General features: G+C 43.9%; 1 protein-coding gene across 3 annotated transcripts in view; it reads left to right on the top strand.

Moving 5' to 3' along the window:
* FGF1 (fibroblast growth factor 1) overlaps positions 1-13,663 on the top strand; it is a 263,852-nt gene that overhangs the window by 244,250 nt on the left and 5,939 nt on the right. For all 3 annotated transcript variants that reach the window (XM_073651264.1, XM_073651263.1, XM_073651265.1), the window contains exons 2-3: positions 1,601-1,802; positions 8,527-8,630. In XM_073651264.1, the coding sequence (XP_073507365.1) occupies positions 1,634-1,802; positions 8,527-8,630 (273 nt within the window). In that variant the 5' untranslated portion in view covers positions 1,601-1,633. The remainder of the gene's footprint in view (positions 1-1,600; positions 1,803-8,526; positions 8,631-13,663) is intronic.

The raw sequence follows: 13,663 nt of genomic DNA, 5'->3' as shown, positions 1-13,663 counted from the left end.
TACAATCAGAAGAAAGTTTGTAACTTTTGTTAATAAACCTAGTTTGGAATTGGAGTTGCATAATTCTGAATGTAACTGTACAGAACTGCTGGTCAAAATATGTTCACCCATACATACAGAATAACACCAGTATACTTTAACATTGGTGGTAGATATCCGTTATGTTACCAGAAGCTATTGTAAGAGAACTAAAGACTTAGTAACTGAAATATTTGTGCAGTGTAAGTGAAAACACAATAGTGAAATACAGCATTGCTACATCCGCTTTTCCGCTAATATAATATTGACATGAAGTACAGTATACTATAGAAATTTATATTTATTAGTTATGTCATAAGATTAAAACTGAATTAAATTCCCTGTAAAACTTTAGTCCGGAAATAGGAAATTTGAAAGAACCAACACCATGAGCATCTATTCACTCTAATACTGGTCTACTTAGCCATTAGTATGTGGTTCCTCCTGACATTTATTAGGAGTGTATTTTAGATTACCAAATGGAAAATTTATAGCTGAGAATACTTAACCTGCTGATTGTTGAAATCTGATGTCTTTGGGAAATTCAGGATCATTTTCCTGTTATCTGCAATAGGCCAAGGCCCCACTATCAGTATTTGGTCAGTATTCGGTCAGTATTTTTTCTCAGGATTGGGAGACAAAACCAGGTGAGGAACAATCAGACAATAGGTATAATAGACACAAGTCACCAATTCTGCATTTATCACCCACTCCTGGTTTTCACTCCCACTCCTGAGAAAAAATACTGACCAAATACTGATAGTGGGGCCGTGGCCATACATTCATATAAAGATTGGACCATCTGATCCTTTTAACTCCTTATGTTAATAGAGGAGTTATGGCCTTTGGTTTATTATATCTAGACTGCTATAGCAATACGGCTAATTATCAATATTTCTAGATTCTGTAAAAAGTGTAAGCCCACTTTACCCTTAAAATTAAAGGTGTTATCCCACAAATAGAAAAAATATTTAGTAATGTGTACCATTATTTTAACCATATTATCCTTAATAATTAGGGAACAATTTATTCAGCTTTCACTGGGCACACATCTGCACGTACCACCCTATCTCTGATATTAATGGTCCATCTTTAAGAGAATAGAGGTGGGTTTTGGTATTCTGGCAAGTAACTAAGCTATATGGCTTTGGGAGTGAAACCAATACACTGAACACAGTGCTCATTAACTGCTCATCGCTGCTCCATGGAGAGCTAAAGACACTATACTTCCTATGGCCAATATCCAGCTAACCACAGGACGCATCAAATAACGGCTCTGCAATGACAATTTGCTATGCTTTATTGTGAAGAGCAGAGACAACATACCGTACAGAGTTAAAAAGCCCCAAATGAACATTCCCTGTGCTACATCTATGGATTTGTATAGCTCCTACCAAAGTAAGAGCTGCCTGTCACATTGGTGCTTACTGCTTATCGTATCTTTTAAAAAAAAGTGCCATGTAAGTGCCATTCTACTTACTTCACCTGCAGTCTCCACTGCGAGCTGCTCAGGAATTATCGTAACCCTATTTACGTTGTGTTATCATTTTTAAAGAGATTGTTTATATTTTATACTTTGCAGTGATAATCATCTACAATTCCTAAGATCACAAATATGGCAGAGGGGGATATCACAACTTTCAACCCAATGACAGAAAAGTTTGACCTCCCAATGGGAAATTACAAGAAACCAAAGTTCCTTTACTGCAGCAATGGAGGGTACTTTTTACGTATACTCCCAGATGGAGTAGTAGATGGAACAAGAGACAAGGATGACCTGAACAGTAAGTGATCATCCGCTGAAAAATGATTTTATTACAATCCTACGAGTTATCTTGAACTTTTTATCTTTGAACTTCAACCTTTGAATGAAGTTATTGTAATGAAATTATGGAAAAGGCTGCTAAATAATTGGCAACACTGTAATTGTAGCCATCTTTTCCAACCCCTAGCAATCAGAGTAATGTCTAAAAAAATGAAGTCTTGATATACAGTATTATGCAAAAGTTTTAGGCAGGTATGGAGAAAATGTTGCAAAATAAGACTGTTTACCTACGGTCCTGGAGGTGATGACTGTTAGAACCCTCCTGTTTGTTTTTTCCATCTTGTGTTTTGCGGTCACGTGACCATCTGCCTTTATATTCCAGCTACGTTTTTTTGGCTGTGCTAGACTTCAGTGTTGTTTGACTGTTTTGCTAGCCAGGTGCTTCGGTGCCTATATCTCTCAGTTCGCTTGGTCCCTTGGGACCTCTAGTACCTTTTTGTCAGTTTATCTTTTGTTTTCTGCAACAACTTCTCTGTTCAGGAGGTGTCCCATTTTTGTTCCAGTCCTCAGTTCATTTAGGGACCCCTTCCATTTATTCTATAGGTCTTCGTTCAGACTAGCCTAGGACTAAGGCGGGTCTGTTCGCTAGGAACAGGTAGCCCGCTACATCGTAGGGATTCAGCTTAGTGTTACTGTAGGGAAAGCTTTCCCCTTCTTTCCTTAGTTCTTGTTTGCAGATCATAACAGTAAGTCCAGCCCCCCCCAAAAAAAAAATAAGGAAATATTAATACAGGGATCAGTATGGCTTCCGTCCAGGATTTGGCTCAACGCTTACAGGGGTTGACTCTGGAGGTGGCCGAGCTCCAGCAACACGTGAGTAGCTGTTCCGGAGCACATTTTGTGGAACCCAAAGTAGGACTGCCAGATGTCTTTTTATGGTAAGCAGCAAGATTTTTATTTCCTTTAAAAATGCTTGTTTGTTATATTTTCATTTGAGACCAAGGTCCTCTAGGAATGAATCACAGCGCATTGGTTTTATTATGTCACTTTTACGCAATAGACCACAAGGGTGGGCCTTTTCTCTTCAACCTAATGATCCATGTTTGAGGTCGGTAGAAGAGTTTTTTTTCTGCTATGGGTCTATTATATGACGATCCAGATCAAATCTCATCTGCTGAGGCAGAACTCAGGCGTTTGAATCTTGGGTCAGATGATGCTGAGATTTATTGCACACACTTTAGAAAGTGAGCTTCTGAAGTCAGATGGAATGATCCTGCTCTGAAATGTCTATTTCTTGCTGGTCTGAGGGAAAGGGTTAAGGATTTGTTAATTGCATTCCCTGCACCTGAGACTCTGCAGGATGCCATGCAATTAGCTGTTCGTGTGGATAGGAGGCTGAGATCTAGGCAGAATGAGGTAAAGACTCCTGTAATGCCAGGTCCTAGTCCCCAGAAAATCTGCTCAGACGGTAGAGAACCAATGGAGGTTGGGGCGATGTCGCTCCGCTCTCAGGAAAGTGACTGGAGGTTCGCGGAGGTATTGTGTCTTTATTGTGGTAAAGCTGACCATTTGATTAAGTATTGTGAGCTTTGTTTAAGTAAAGAAAAAAAAAGGTCAGGTACACCCGTATAGCTTGTTTACACTCTGCAGGAGTATTTCTTTCAGGGAGTAGTACTTTGCAGGAAAATTTGATTGAATTTCAGATATTTGTGGATTGTGGTTCAACACTTAATGTGATTGATAAAGGGTTTTTGGAAAACCTTAAATTGAAATCCAAACCTTTGTCATCACCTATTTCTGTGATTGCAATTGATAACACTCCCTTGAAATGTATTACTCACAAGGTTGCTGCATTTCCCCTCACTATCAATGGTCTTCACCAAGAAATTTTGGACTTGGTTGTATTAGATAATTTACCCTTTCCGGTCGTTCTAGGATTACCTTGGTTAAAACTGCACAATCCTCTGCTGGACTGGTCTACTAATATGATAAAGTCTTGGAGTCCGAAATGCTATGATAAATGTTGTAATGGTCACATTGCGGCTGTGGGAAAAGGGGAATTACCTGTACCTATTCAAGATTTTTGGAGGGTTTTTTCGGAGGAGGAGTCGCAAGTTTTACCTCCTCATAGGGATTATGATTACGCCATTGAGTTTATTCCGGGAACTACTCTTCCCAAGAGTCGCTTGTTTAATCTAACTATCCCTGAAAGAAAGGCCTTGGAGGAGTACATACAGACTAGCCTGGCTGCTGGTCACATTAGACCTTCTAAGTCACCTGTGGCAGTTGGATTTTTCTTTGTTAAAAAAAAGGACGGGGGTTTGCATCCGTGTCTGGATTGTCGTGAAATTAATAAGATTACCGTACGCAATTCCTACCCATTGCCATTAATTCCTGACTTGTTTAACCAGTTAGTGGGGGCCAAGTGGTTCTCTAAGATTGATCTCCTGGGGGCATACAATTTGTTACGAGTGAAGGAGGGTGATGAGTGGAACACTGCTTTTAACACTCTGGTAGGTCATTTTGAGAATCTGGTGATGCCTTTTGGTCTTACCAATGCACCTGCATTTTTTCAGAAGCTTATTAATGACATCTTGAGACCTTTGATTGGTAAGAATGTGGTTGTGTATTTGGATGACATTTTGATTTATTCGCCAGATCTGGAGTCCCATTGGCAGAGTGTACGTGAAGTTTTGCAGCTATTGAGTGATAATTCACTCTTTGCTAAGCTGGAGAAATGTGAGTTCGCTGTGCAGAAAATTAGTTTTTTGGGCTACATTGTCTCCAACGAGGGCTTTGAGATGGACCCGGTGAAGGTTCAGGCTGTGCAGGAAAGGCCTAGGCCTATTGGTTTGAAATCTATACAGAGATTTTGGGATTTTGCCAATTATTACAGGAAATTCATTAATAATTTTTCTGTAATTGTTAAGCCTCTAACCGATCTCACCAGGAAAGGTGCGAATAGGGTCCAATGGACTACTGAGGACATTGAAGCGTTTAAGTATCTCAAAGAGAGGTTCAGTTCAGCCCCTATCCTTATGCAGCCTGATGAGACCAAGCCTTTTTTGGTCGAGGTCGATGCTTCATCGGTGGGGGCCAGAGCAGTTTTGTCTCAGGAGAACAGGGATGGAGTACATCCTTGTGCCTTCTTTTCGAAAAAAATTTCGGAAACCGAATTGAATTATGATGTTGGAAATCGGGAGTTGCTGGCTATTAAACTCGCATTTGAACATTGGCGTCATTTTTTGGAAGTGGAAGGTGCTAGATTTCCTATTCAGGTTTTCACAGATCATAAGAATTTGATCTATCTGGATGCTGCCAAGCGCTTGAATGCCCGTCAAGCTAGGTGGGCACTTTTTTTTTCTGTATCATTTTTCTGTTACCTATATCCCTGGTACTAAGAATGTTAAAGCCGATGCTTTATCTCGCAGCTTCTCTCCTGCCGTCGGTGCCGAGGAGGAGGAGAACATTTTACAGAAAGGAGTTGTGGTGGCGGCATTGGACTCCGTTTTGGAGAATGGGATTCTAAAAGCTCAAGATGATGCTCCAACTAACACTCCCCATGGGAGGTTGTTCGTGCCTAGACCCTTTAGGAGAGACTTGTTTGTGGAGTGTTATGAGTCTCGATTGGCAGGTCATCCAGGAATTTCTGAGTCTATGAGACTTATCAGTCGCAGTTTTTGGTGGCCTGGATGGCAGAAAGAAGTCATCAAGTGGGTGCGTCAATGTACGGTGTGCGCTAGGTCAAAGGCTTCACATACTCCTGCTGCGGGGTTGCTTTGCCCTCTGGAGGTTCCTAGTGCGCCTTGGACGCATCTCACAATGGATTTTATTACTGATCTTCCTGTGTCTGAGGGTTTTACTGTCATCTGGGTGGTCATGGACCGTTTTAGTAAGATGTGTCATTTGGTTCCATTCATTAAGTTGCCCTGCACCAAGACACTTGCTAAGGTGTTTGTTAAGGAGATAGTCAAGCTTCATGGCGTTCCCACGGATATTGTTTCTGATAGAGGACCTCAGTTTGCGGCTCGCTTTTGGCGTGCTTTTTGTGACAGGTTGGGCGTCCATTTGTCATTTTCGTCTGGGTATCATCCTGAGTCTAATGGACAGACTGAAAGAAAGAACCAGGATGTAGAACAGTTTTTGCGATGTTTTGTGGTGGACAATCAAGAGGGGTGGTCTGAGTTTCTGCCTCTCTCAGAATTTGCTCTTAACAATCATACATTCTCCTCAGCTGGGTGTTCTCCTTTTTTTTGTTGTACTGGGAGACATCCGTCTTTTGGTTCGTTCTCCAAATTGGGGTTGGCGGTGCCGGAGGAGGAGAATGTTTCCGGTGATTTGTAGAGAGTTTGGACTAATGTATGTTGCAACCCTCAAGAGGCTAACAAGAAGTCCAAGAAGTATTTTGACAGGAAACAAAAGGAGGTTTTGTTTACTGTGGGTGACATGGTTTGGTTGTCCTAAAGAAACCTGCGGTTGAGGATTCCCTCTAAAAAACTGGGTCCTAAGTTTGTGGGTCCATTTAAAGTGCTTCAGGTTGTTAACCAGTCTGCGATTAGGTTGGATGTTCCTACTTCCTGGAAGATTAATCCTGTGTTTCATGTTTCCTTGTTGAAAAAGGCGGATGTATCTGATAGGGATGCCACTGTCTCTGTTCCTCCTGTGATGGAAGACGGTGAATATGAAATTTCATGTATCTTGAATTCTAGATGGCATAGAGGGAGAGTACAGTATCTCGTCTCCTGGAAGGGTTTTGGTCCCGAAGATAACTCCTGGGTAAGGGTGGAAGATGTCTCTGCTCCTAGGCTTGTTAGAGCTTTCCACAAGAGGTTTCCGGATAGGCCTGGGCTTGGAGAATCCGGAGGATCCTCTTAAAAGAGGGGATACTGTTAGAACCCTCCTGTTTGTTTTTTCCATCTTGTGTTTTGTGGTCACGTGACCATCTGCCTTTATATTCCAGCTCCACCTTTTTGGCTGTGTTGGACTTCAGTGTTGACTGTTTTGCTAGCCAGGTGCTTCGGTCCCTATATCTCTCAGTTCGCTTGGTCCCTTGGGACCTCTAGTACCTTTTTGTCAGTTTATCTTTTGTTTTCTGCAACAACTTCTCTGTTCAGGAGGTGTCCCATTTTTGTTCCAGTCCTTAGTTCTTTTAGGGACCCCTTCCCTTTATTCTATAGGTCTTCATTCAGACTAGCCTAGGACTAAGGCGGGTCTGTTCGCTAGGAACAGGCAGCCCGCTACATCGTAGGGATTCAGTTTAGTCTTACTGTAGGGAAAGCTTTCCCCTATCTTTCCTTAGTTTTTGTTTGCAGATCATAACAATGACATGGCCTCTGAAGAGCCCTGATCTCAACATCAAGTGTGTCTGGGACTACATAAAAAGACAGAGTGATTTGTGTAAGTGTAAATCCAAAGAATATCTGTGGTTAGTTCTCCAATATGTTTGGAACAACTTTCCTTTCGAGGTAGTTCAAAAACTGTGTGCAAGTGTACCTATCAGAAATTATGCTGTTTTAACTCTAGAACGCATGACCATAAAAATCTACACTTTCACATACCTAGGGCCTTTTAGGCCCGTGTGCAAATAATAAATAAATGACCAACTGGAAATGACAAATAACTATATACCTGAGGAATACCTAGAGTTTCAAAATTCTAACTAAAGAAATCTTGCAGAAAATAGAAAACAATTAACAGGGCGGGCCTGCGAGGCCCCAGGTATGCGTTCTAGGGTTAAAGGCCAAAGATGCAAAGGGTGGTCACACCAAATATTAATTAGATTTAGGTTTATTTTTTTTATTGATCTTTCGTTTTCTTTATGATAAAAATAAATTATTAACACTTCTATTTGTTTAAAGCATTTTTGCTCTTCAGCACTACTTTTACACATGCCTACACCTTTGGCACAATACTCTACATTTCCACTTCAACTCCTATAATCTCTCCTTTCTGGCTCCTATGAATAGGCCTTGAGAGTGGAGAACCTCCCCACCCACCCCCCATGACATCAATTTTTTGTGCATATGGATGTCAAAGAGGTGTGCTCCACACTCAGAGCCCCATCTATGAGCAGCTATCTCTGTCTCTAAGGGAATCTGTCTCTAAGTTTCTGCCACCTAATCTGAAAGTAGCATATTGCAGAGACAGAGTCCCTGGTTCCAGCAATGTACAATTTACTGAGCTGTTTGCTGTAGTTTTAATAAAATCACTAATTTATCGGCAGATTATCACTAGAGGACTAGTAAACCTGCTGCCATGTAGTCAAGCATATTCATGAGTTCTGTATAACCCCACCACTGAATGGCAGCTTTTTGTGTACACTGTGCATGGTCAGAAAGCTGTCAATCAGTGGTAGGGGCGGGGTTATACAGAGCTCAGCATTCAGACAACTGGTAGATCTGCAGAAGATAATACAGTGATTTTATAAAAAATGATAGCAAGCTGCCCAGTAACTTGTACATCACTAGAATCAGGATCTCTGTCACTATATCATGCTGCTCCCAGGTGAGGTAGCAAAAACTTGGTGATAGATTCACTTTAAAAGGGTTTGAGAAGCCAAGTTAGTAATGATCAGCTAACCTGCTGGACAACTTCATTCTAAAAAGATGTGTTACAGATGCTTAATTTTGGAAAAGTCTATTTCCATCAATGTCAAACTGTAACCATGCACTGGACTTTACTAGAGATCTGTCTGAAAATATTATCATTGTTATGATCATTGTCATTTATTCTTTCTTTTTTAGTTAGGCTGCAGCTTAGTTCAGAAAACATTGGTGTGGTGTGTATCAAGGACACAGGCTCCGAGAATTACTTAGCTATGGATTCTACTGGCCTTTTATATGGATCGGTGAGTATGATCATTTTGTGATTATTGCACCACTTGCAAGATGTCACAAGGGAAAATGCTCATAGTGATGTTAAAGTGAAGGAATAATGCAAAGAGTGATGTCACAATATTGGAATAATGTGCAGTTATGTGACAGTACAATGAAAAATGTATATAGTGATGTTAAAATTCTGGGATATTCTATTTAATGATAATACAAAACAGGAATTACGCCAACCGGGATATAAAGGGTAAACCATACCATTCATCATGGCAAAAGAATAACACATACAAAAAAACATGTACACTGTGATGTCATATCATAGAAAAGAAAATACATAATGATGTCACATGTAGGTATAATACTCACAATATGTCACAACACAGGGAAAATCAGTGATGGCACAATACAGGAATATTTAGTAGCAATGCAGCAAAGAGGGGATAAAGCACAAAGTAAGGGTAACTATAGGACTGCACTAAACAATACTGGACTATATTGTTCATAGTCTATATTAACTGCATCCCATGCCTGAGTGGAATTAAGCCTTATGTTATGTCTGCTGGTAGTTACACTCTTAGTTGGGTTGCTTTTTAAAGTGACAATCTTTTTGATGATTCTTACACATTTTCAGAAACTTGAAAAAAGTATGTGATGTACTTTTGTCCAAAGTTTTGGTCTTCCCATAGACATTGTGTGCGTCAATCCTAAGTAACCAGTCTGAGACACCCAGTCCCTCCAGTATAAGCACAAGTGGTTTGCCCACCCCCGAGGAACTACCTTTGTTAAAATGTGCATTCCATTCTTATCTTAAATAAAAAGCAACAAATGAGATAACATAGTGAGCAAGCATCAAAAACTGTGTGGAGATAGAAATAGATAGAAGTTGGAGTAAAAAAACGTAAAATCTTGCAATAATCCTGCGATTTTTGAAATGTTTATGCTTGTCACGGCCAGCTTTGCCAAAATGGGCACAGCTGGAGCAAGAGAGGGCATCTCGAAACCTACCTGGCATATTCATAAAAATGTATGCCACTTTGGTGGCAGAAATGTATGTCAGTCCTTGGCTGAAGTAAGATTTCTGGAGGAGGCGCACAGCAGTTGTAAGATACACCAAATTCATTACAGGCAACATGACAATGGATACATGCAGCCCAAATCTCGGGCATCATGTATCTTCCACTGGCTGCATGATTTCAGCCATATATGTTTCACTTTGAAATGCTGCAGTATTTCAGAGAAAAACACTTTAAAAGCCATGGTTGACTGGTTGAAAAGCCTGGTTGCCGGCAGATTTTTCCTACCCGCTCCCCTTGGTTGACCAGTTTCTCACTGTGTGCATGTATAGGGAGAGACCTGCAAGCAATCCAGGAATCCAAGGCACTGGGTAGTCTCCTACAAACAGTGTACACACTAGAAAAACACTGACATCAAACGTTTTGGCCATGCAGGGCCTTTATCAAGCCAAACAAGAGGTGTAAATAACTACATAAGACAAAATAGGTGATATTTATAGTAAGTCAATTATAGACCACTCCCCATAGTTCCTCCTACTGGTCCAACCTAATTTACTGTGGCGCCCCTGAGGGTTCAGTCGCCACAGAAGTACTGCACCTCACCCTGAGGTGTGGTGTCTCCCTTCTCTCAGGTAAGGAGGGAGTGCTGCCCAGAACCCCAACACCTGCATCCAACACTACACTGCTCCAGGCCAGCTGGAAGGGCAAGACGCAATGCATGTTTCTGCTGAGCCCTGACCCTGGCTGGAGTGGGGGGGACCAAAGGTAGGGGGAACCAGTAGTGGGTGTGGGTGGAGGAAGTAGTTAGGGGGAGCACTTTGGTAGGAGAGGAGTATAAATAGGGAAGCCATCATAGGGTGGCAGAACAGAAGAGGAGAGCAGTTCAGAAGAACAGCTCAGGACAGTTCAGAAGAACAGTCTGGGAGCAGAATCTCAGTCTCTGCTCCACACGGGGGCCTAGTGACAGAGGCCCAGGAGGGGAGCAGGGAGTAGGCTCCGTTCAAAGAAGAAGGGATCCTAGGGGGTACGGCGAGTGCAGGAAGGCACCCGTACGCCCCACACCTGTCGGAAGACAGGGGGATCGTAAGCCGCATTCTAATCCCCAGGAGGGTCAAGCAGCTCCGGGATCCTATGTACAGGAAGGACTTCAGAGCACCCGAGCAGGATTGAGAGTGGGCAGCGCAGGGCAGGAGGGAGAAAGACCCAGTGTGAAGTCAGTCTAGAGAGGAACGCGAGAAAGTGGGGTTCTGTCAGGCATTCCTAAATCCCCTGAGGAAGAGCTGAACCCCTGCCTGGTGAACGCAGCACGACATGGGAGGCTGTAAGCTGACAGTGCACCCTGTGGAACTGAAGAACTGTGTGTAAAGACTCGGATGACTGCACCGCACCGCCTCTGTCCATTATTTCATCCGCGCCATCATTCCCTCCCTGCACTACAACGCCCAGCGCAACCACCATTTACCTACACTGCCCTGGAGCTCTACCCATGGAGATCCACACCATCCCTGCTGCCTTAACACCAGCTCCAGAGGACTGCTCCGCAGCGGCGGCTCCCTCTAGCCGCAATCCACGGGTAGCGTCACGAACACTTAAATCCCCTATACCTAATATTCCCCTTTTGAGTGACCGCCCTGGGTCACAGACCGGGCCAGCCACCGTGATAACCCCCGGCAACCAGAGGCCCGGCTGCCGAGTACCCCATGGCCCTGGGGGTGCGTCATAACCATAGAGACACTGCATAAATAAAAAAAAAGTTTAAAAATAGATGTATAAAAGAGAACATCAAAACACTAGTGTCAATAAAACTTTTTTGAAGGAGACTATCCGATGCCTTGGGTTCCTGGATTGTTTGCAGTTTTTGCAACCTACTGGAGGGTTGTACCAAGCTTGCAAGGGTCATGAAGTGGTGCACGGGATACACCCCTTACAAACAGGGGTGGGCTAAGAGTAGCAAGGGCCCCGGGCAATTTAGAAGGTGCGCTCCCCCCCCCCCACACACACACACACCTGATGTATCACGTGACATGTCACATAACCTGTGATAGATCATGTGATAGTTCACGTGAAATTAATTTGGCACAATATTAATTATAATAATTTTTTTTAGTCTGTGTGCCCACTATGCGTTTTTTAAGCGTTTCCGCAGCGGCAATTCCGCTGCAGAAATGCTTAAAAAACGCTGGGTAGAAGGTCTGCCATGTTCCCCAATGATAATCCGCATGTGCTGTGCACATGCTGCGGAAATTTCTGCTGCGGATTATCATTGCGGAAAAATCCGCAGCACTACCAATTATTTTGCAGAAGCGCGGCGTTTTCGACGCCATTGACTTGCATTGGAACACATGGAATCCGCATCACTGCATCTGTACATGCGGAATCCATGCGTTTCAATGTGCGGATGGTACCCGGGTTTGGAGAAGAGGAGACTCTCCTCCGGACCCGGGTACCCCATAGAACCTGTAAAAAAAGAATAAAATAAAAAATAAATATTAAACTTACCTTCTGATGGCCCCCGGTGTCTTTATCCGATGCGTCCTGGCTTGCCGTCAGCTCACGATGGTCTGAAAAGGACCTGCCGTGACATCATTTAGTCATGTGACAGGTCACGCGACCGCTGACGTCGGCAGGCCATAAGAAGGTAATTATATATTTATTTTTTACCATTCTTTTACGGTCACACTATATAAATCCATGCTGGTTGCATGGATTTATATAGTGTGACCAAGTTGTCAAGCACTTTCCAAGTGATGCTAAAATCGCTTGGAAAGCGCTTGTCAATCCGCATGCGGAAATGCATGTGAAGAACGCTTCACATCCGCAAGTCCCTGGCAGGAAAAACGCATGTACAATCCGCACGTACAATCCGCATGTACAATTCGCATGTACAATCCGCATGTACAATCCGCATGCGTTTTTTCTGCCAGGGAGAAGCAGAAAGGGAGGCCGCACGTAGCCATCTATACACAGCGGGAGGCCGCACGTAGCCATCTATACACAGCGGGAGGCCGCACGTAGCCATCTATACACAGCAGGAGGCCGCACGTAGCCATCTATACACAGCGGGAGGCCTCACGTAGCCATCTATACACAACGGGAGGCCGCACGTAGCCATCTATACACAGCGGAAGGCCGCACGGCACCATCTATACACAGCGGGAGGCCGCATGGCGCCATCTATACACAGCGGGAGGCCGCACGTAGCCATCTATACACAGCGGGAAGCCGCACGGCGCCATCTATACACAGCGGGAGGACGCACGGCGCCATCTAATCACAGCGGGAGGCCGTAAAGCGCCATCTATACACAGCAGGAGGCCGCACGGCGCCATCTATACACAGCGGGAGGCTGCACGGTGCCATCTATACACAGCAGGAGGCCGCACGGCACCATCTATGCACAGCGGGAGGCCACACGGCGCCATCTATACACAGCGGGAGGCCGCACGGCGCCATCTATACACAGCAGGGGGCCGAACGGTGCCATCTATACATAGCAGGGGGCCGCACGGTGCCATCTATATACAGCGGGAGGCCGCACTATGCCATCTATACACAGCGAGAGGCCGCACGATGCCATCTATACACAGCAGGGGGCCGCACGATGCCATCTATACACAGCGGGAGGCCACATGGCGCCATCTTTACAGAGCAGGGGGGCGCACGGTGCCATATATACACAGCAGGGGGCCGCACGATGCCATCTATACACAGCGGGAGGCTGCACGGCGCCATCTATACACCGCAGGGGGCTGCACGGTGCCATCTATACACAGCGGGAGGCCGCACGGCGTTCCCCCCAGAGACAGCAGAAGGCCGCACGGCGCCATCTATACTCAGCAGGAGGCCGCACGCAGTCACGCACACACACAAACATATACAGACATATACACTACCGTTCAAAAGTTTGGGGTCATTTAGAAATGTCATTATTTTTGAAAGAAAAGCAAATTTTTTTTCAATGAAGCTAACATTAAATGAATCAGAAATACACTCTATACATTGTTAATGTGGTAAATGACTATTCTAGCTGCAAACGT

The sequence above is a fragment of the Phyllobates terribilis genome, unplaced genomic scaffold, assembly GCF_046119375.1.
Source record: "Phyllobates terribilis strain yellow unplaced genomic scaffold, ASM4611937v1 Scaffold_11__3_contigs__length_659146591, whole genome shotgun sequence".
NCBI lineage: Eukaryota > Metazoa > Chordata > Amphibia > Anura > Dendrobatidae > Phyllobates > Phyllobates terribilis.
This window is presented reverse-complemented; position numbering and strand designations above follow the sequence as displayed.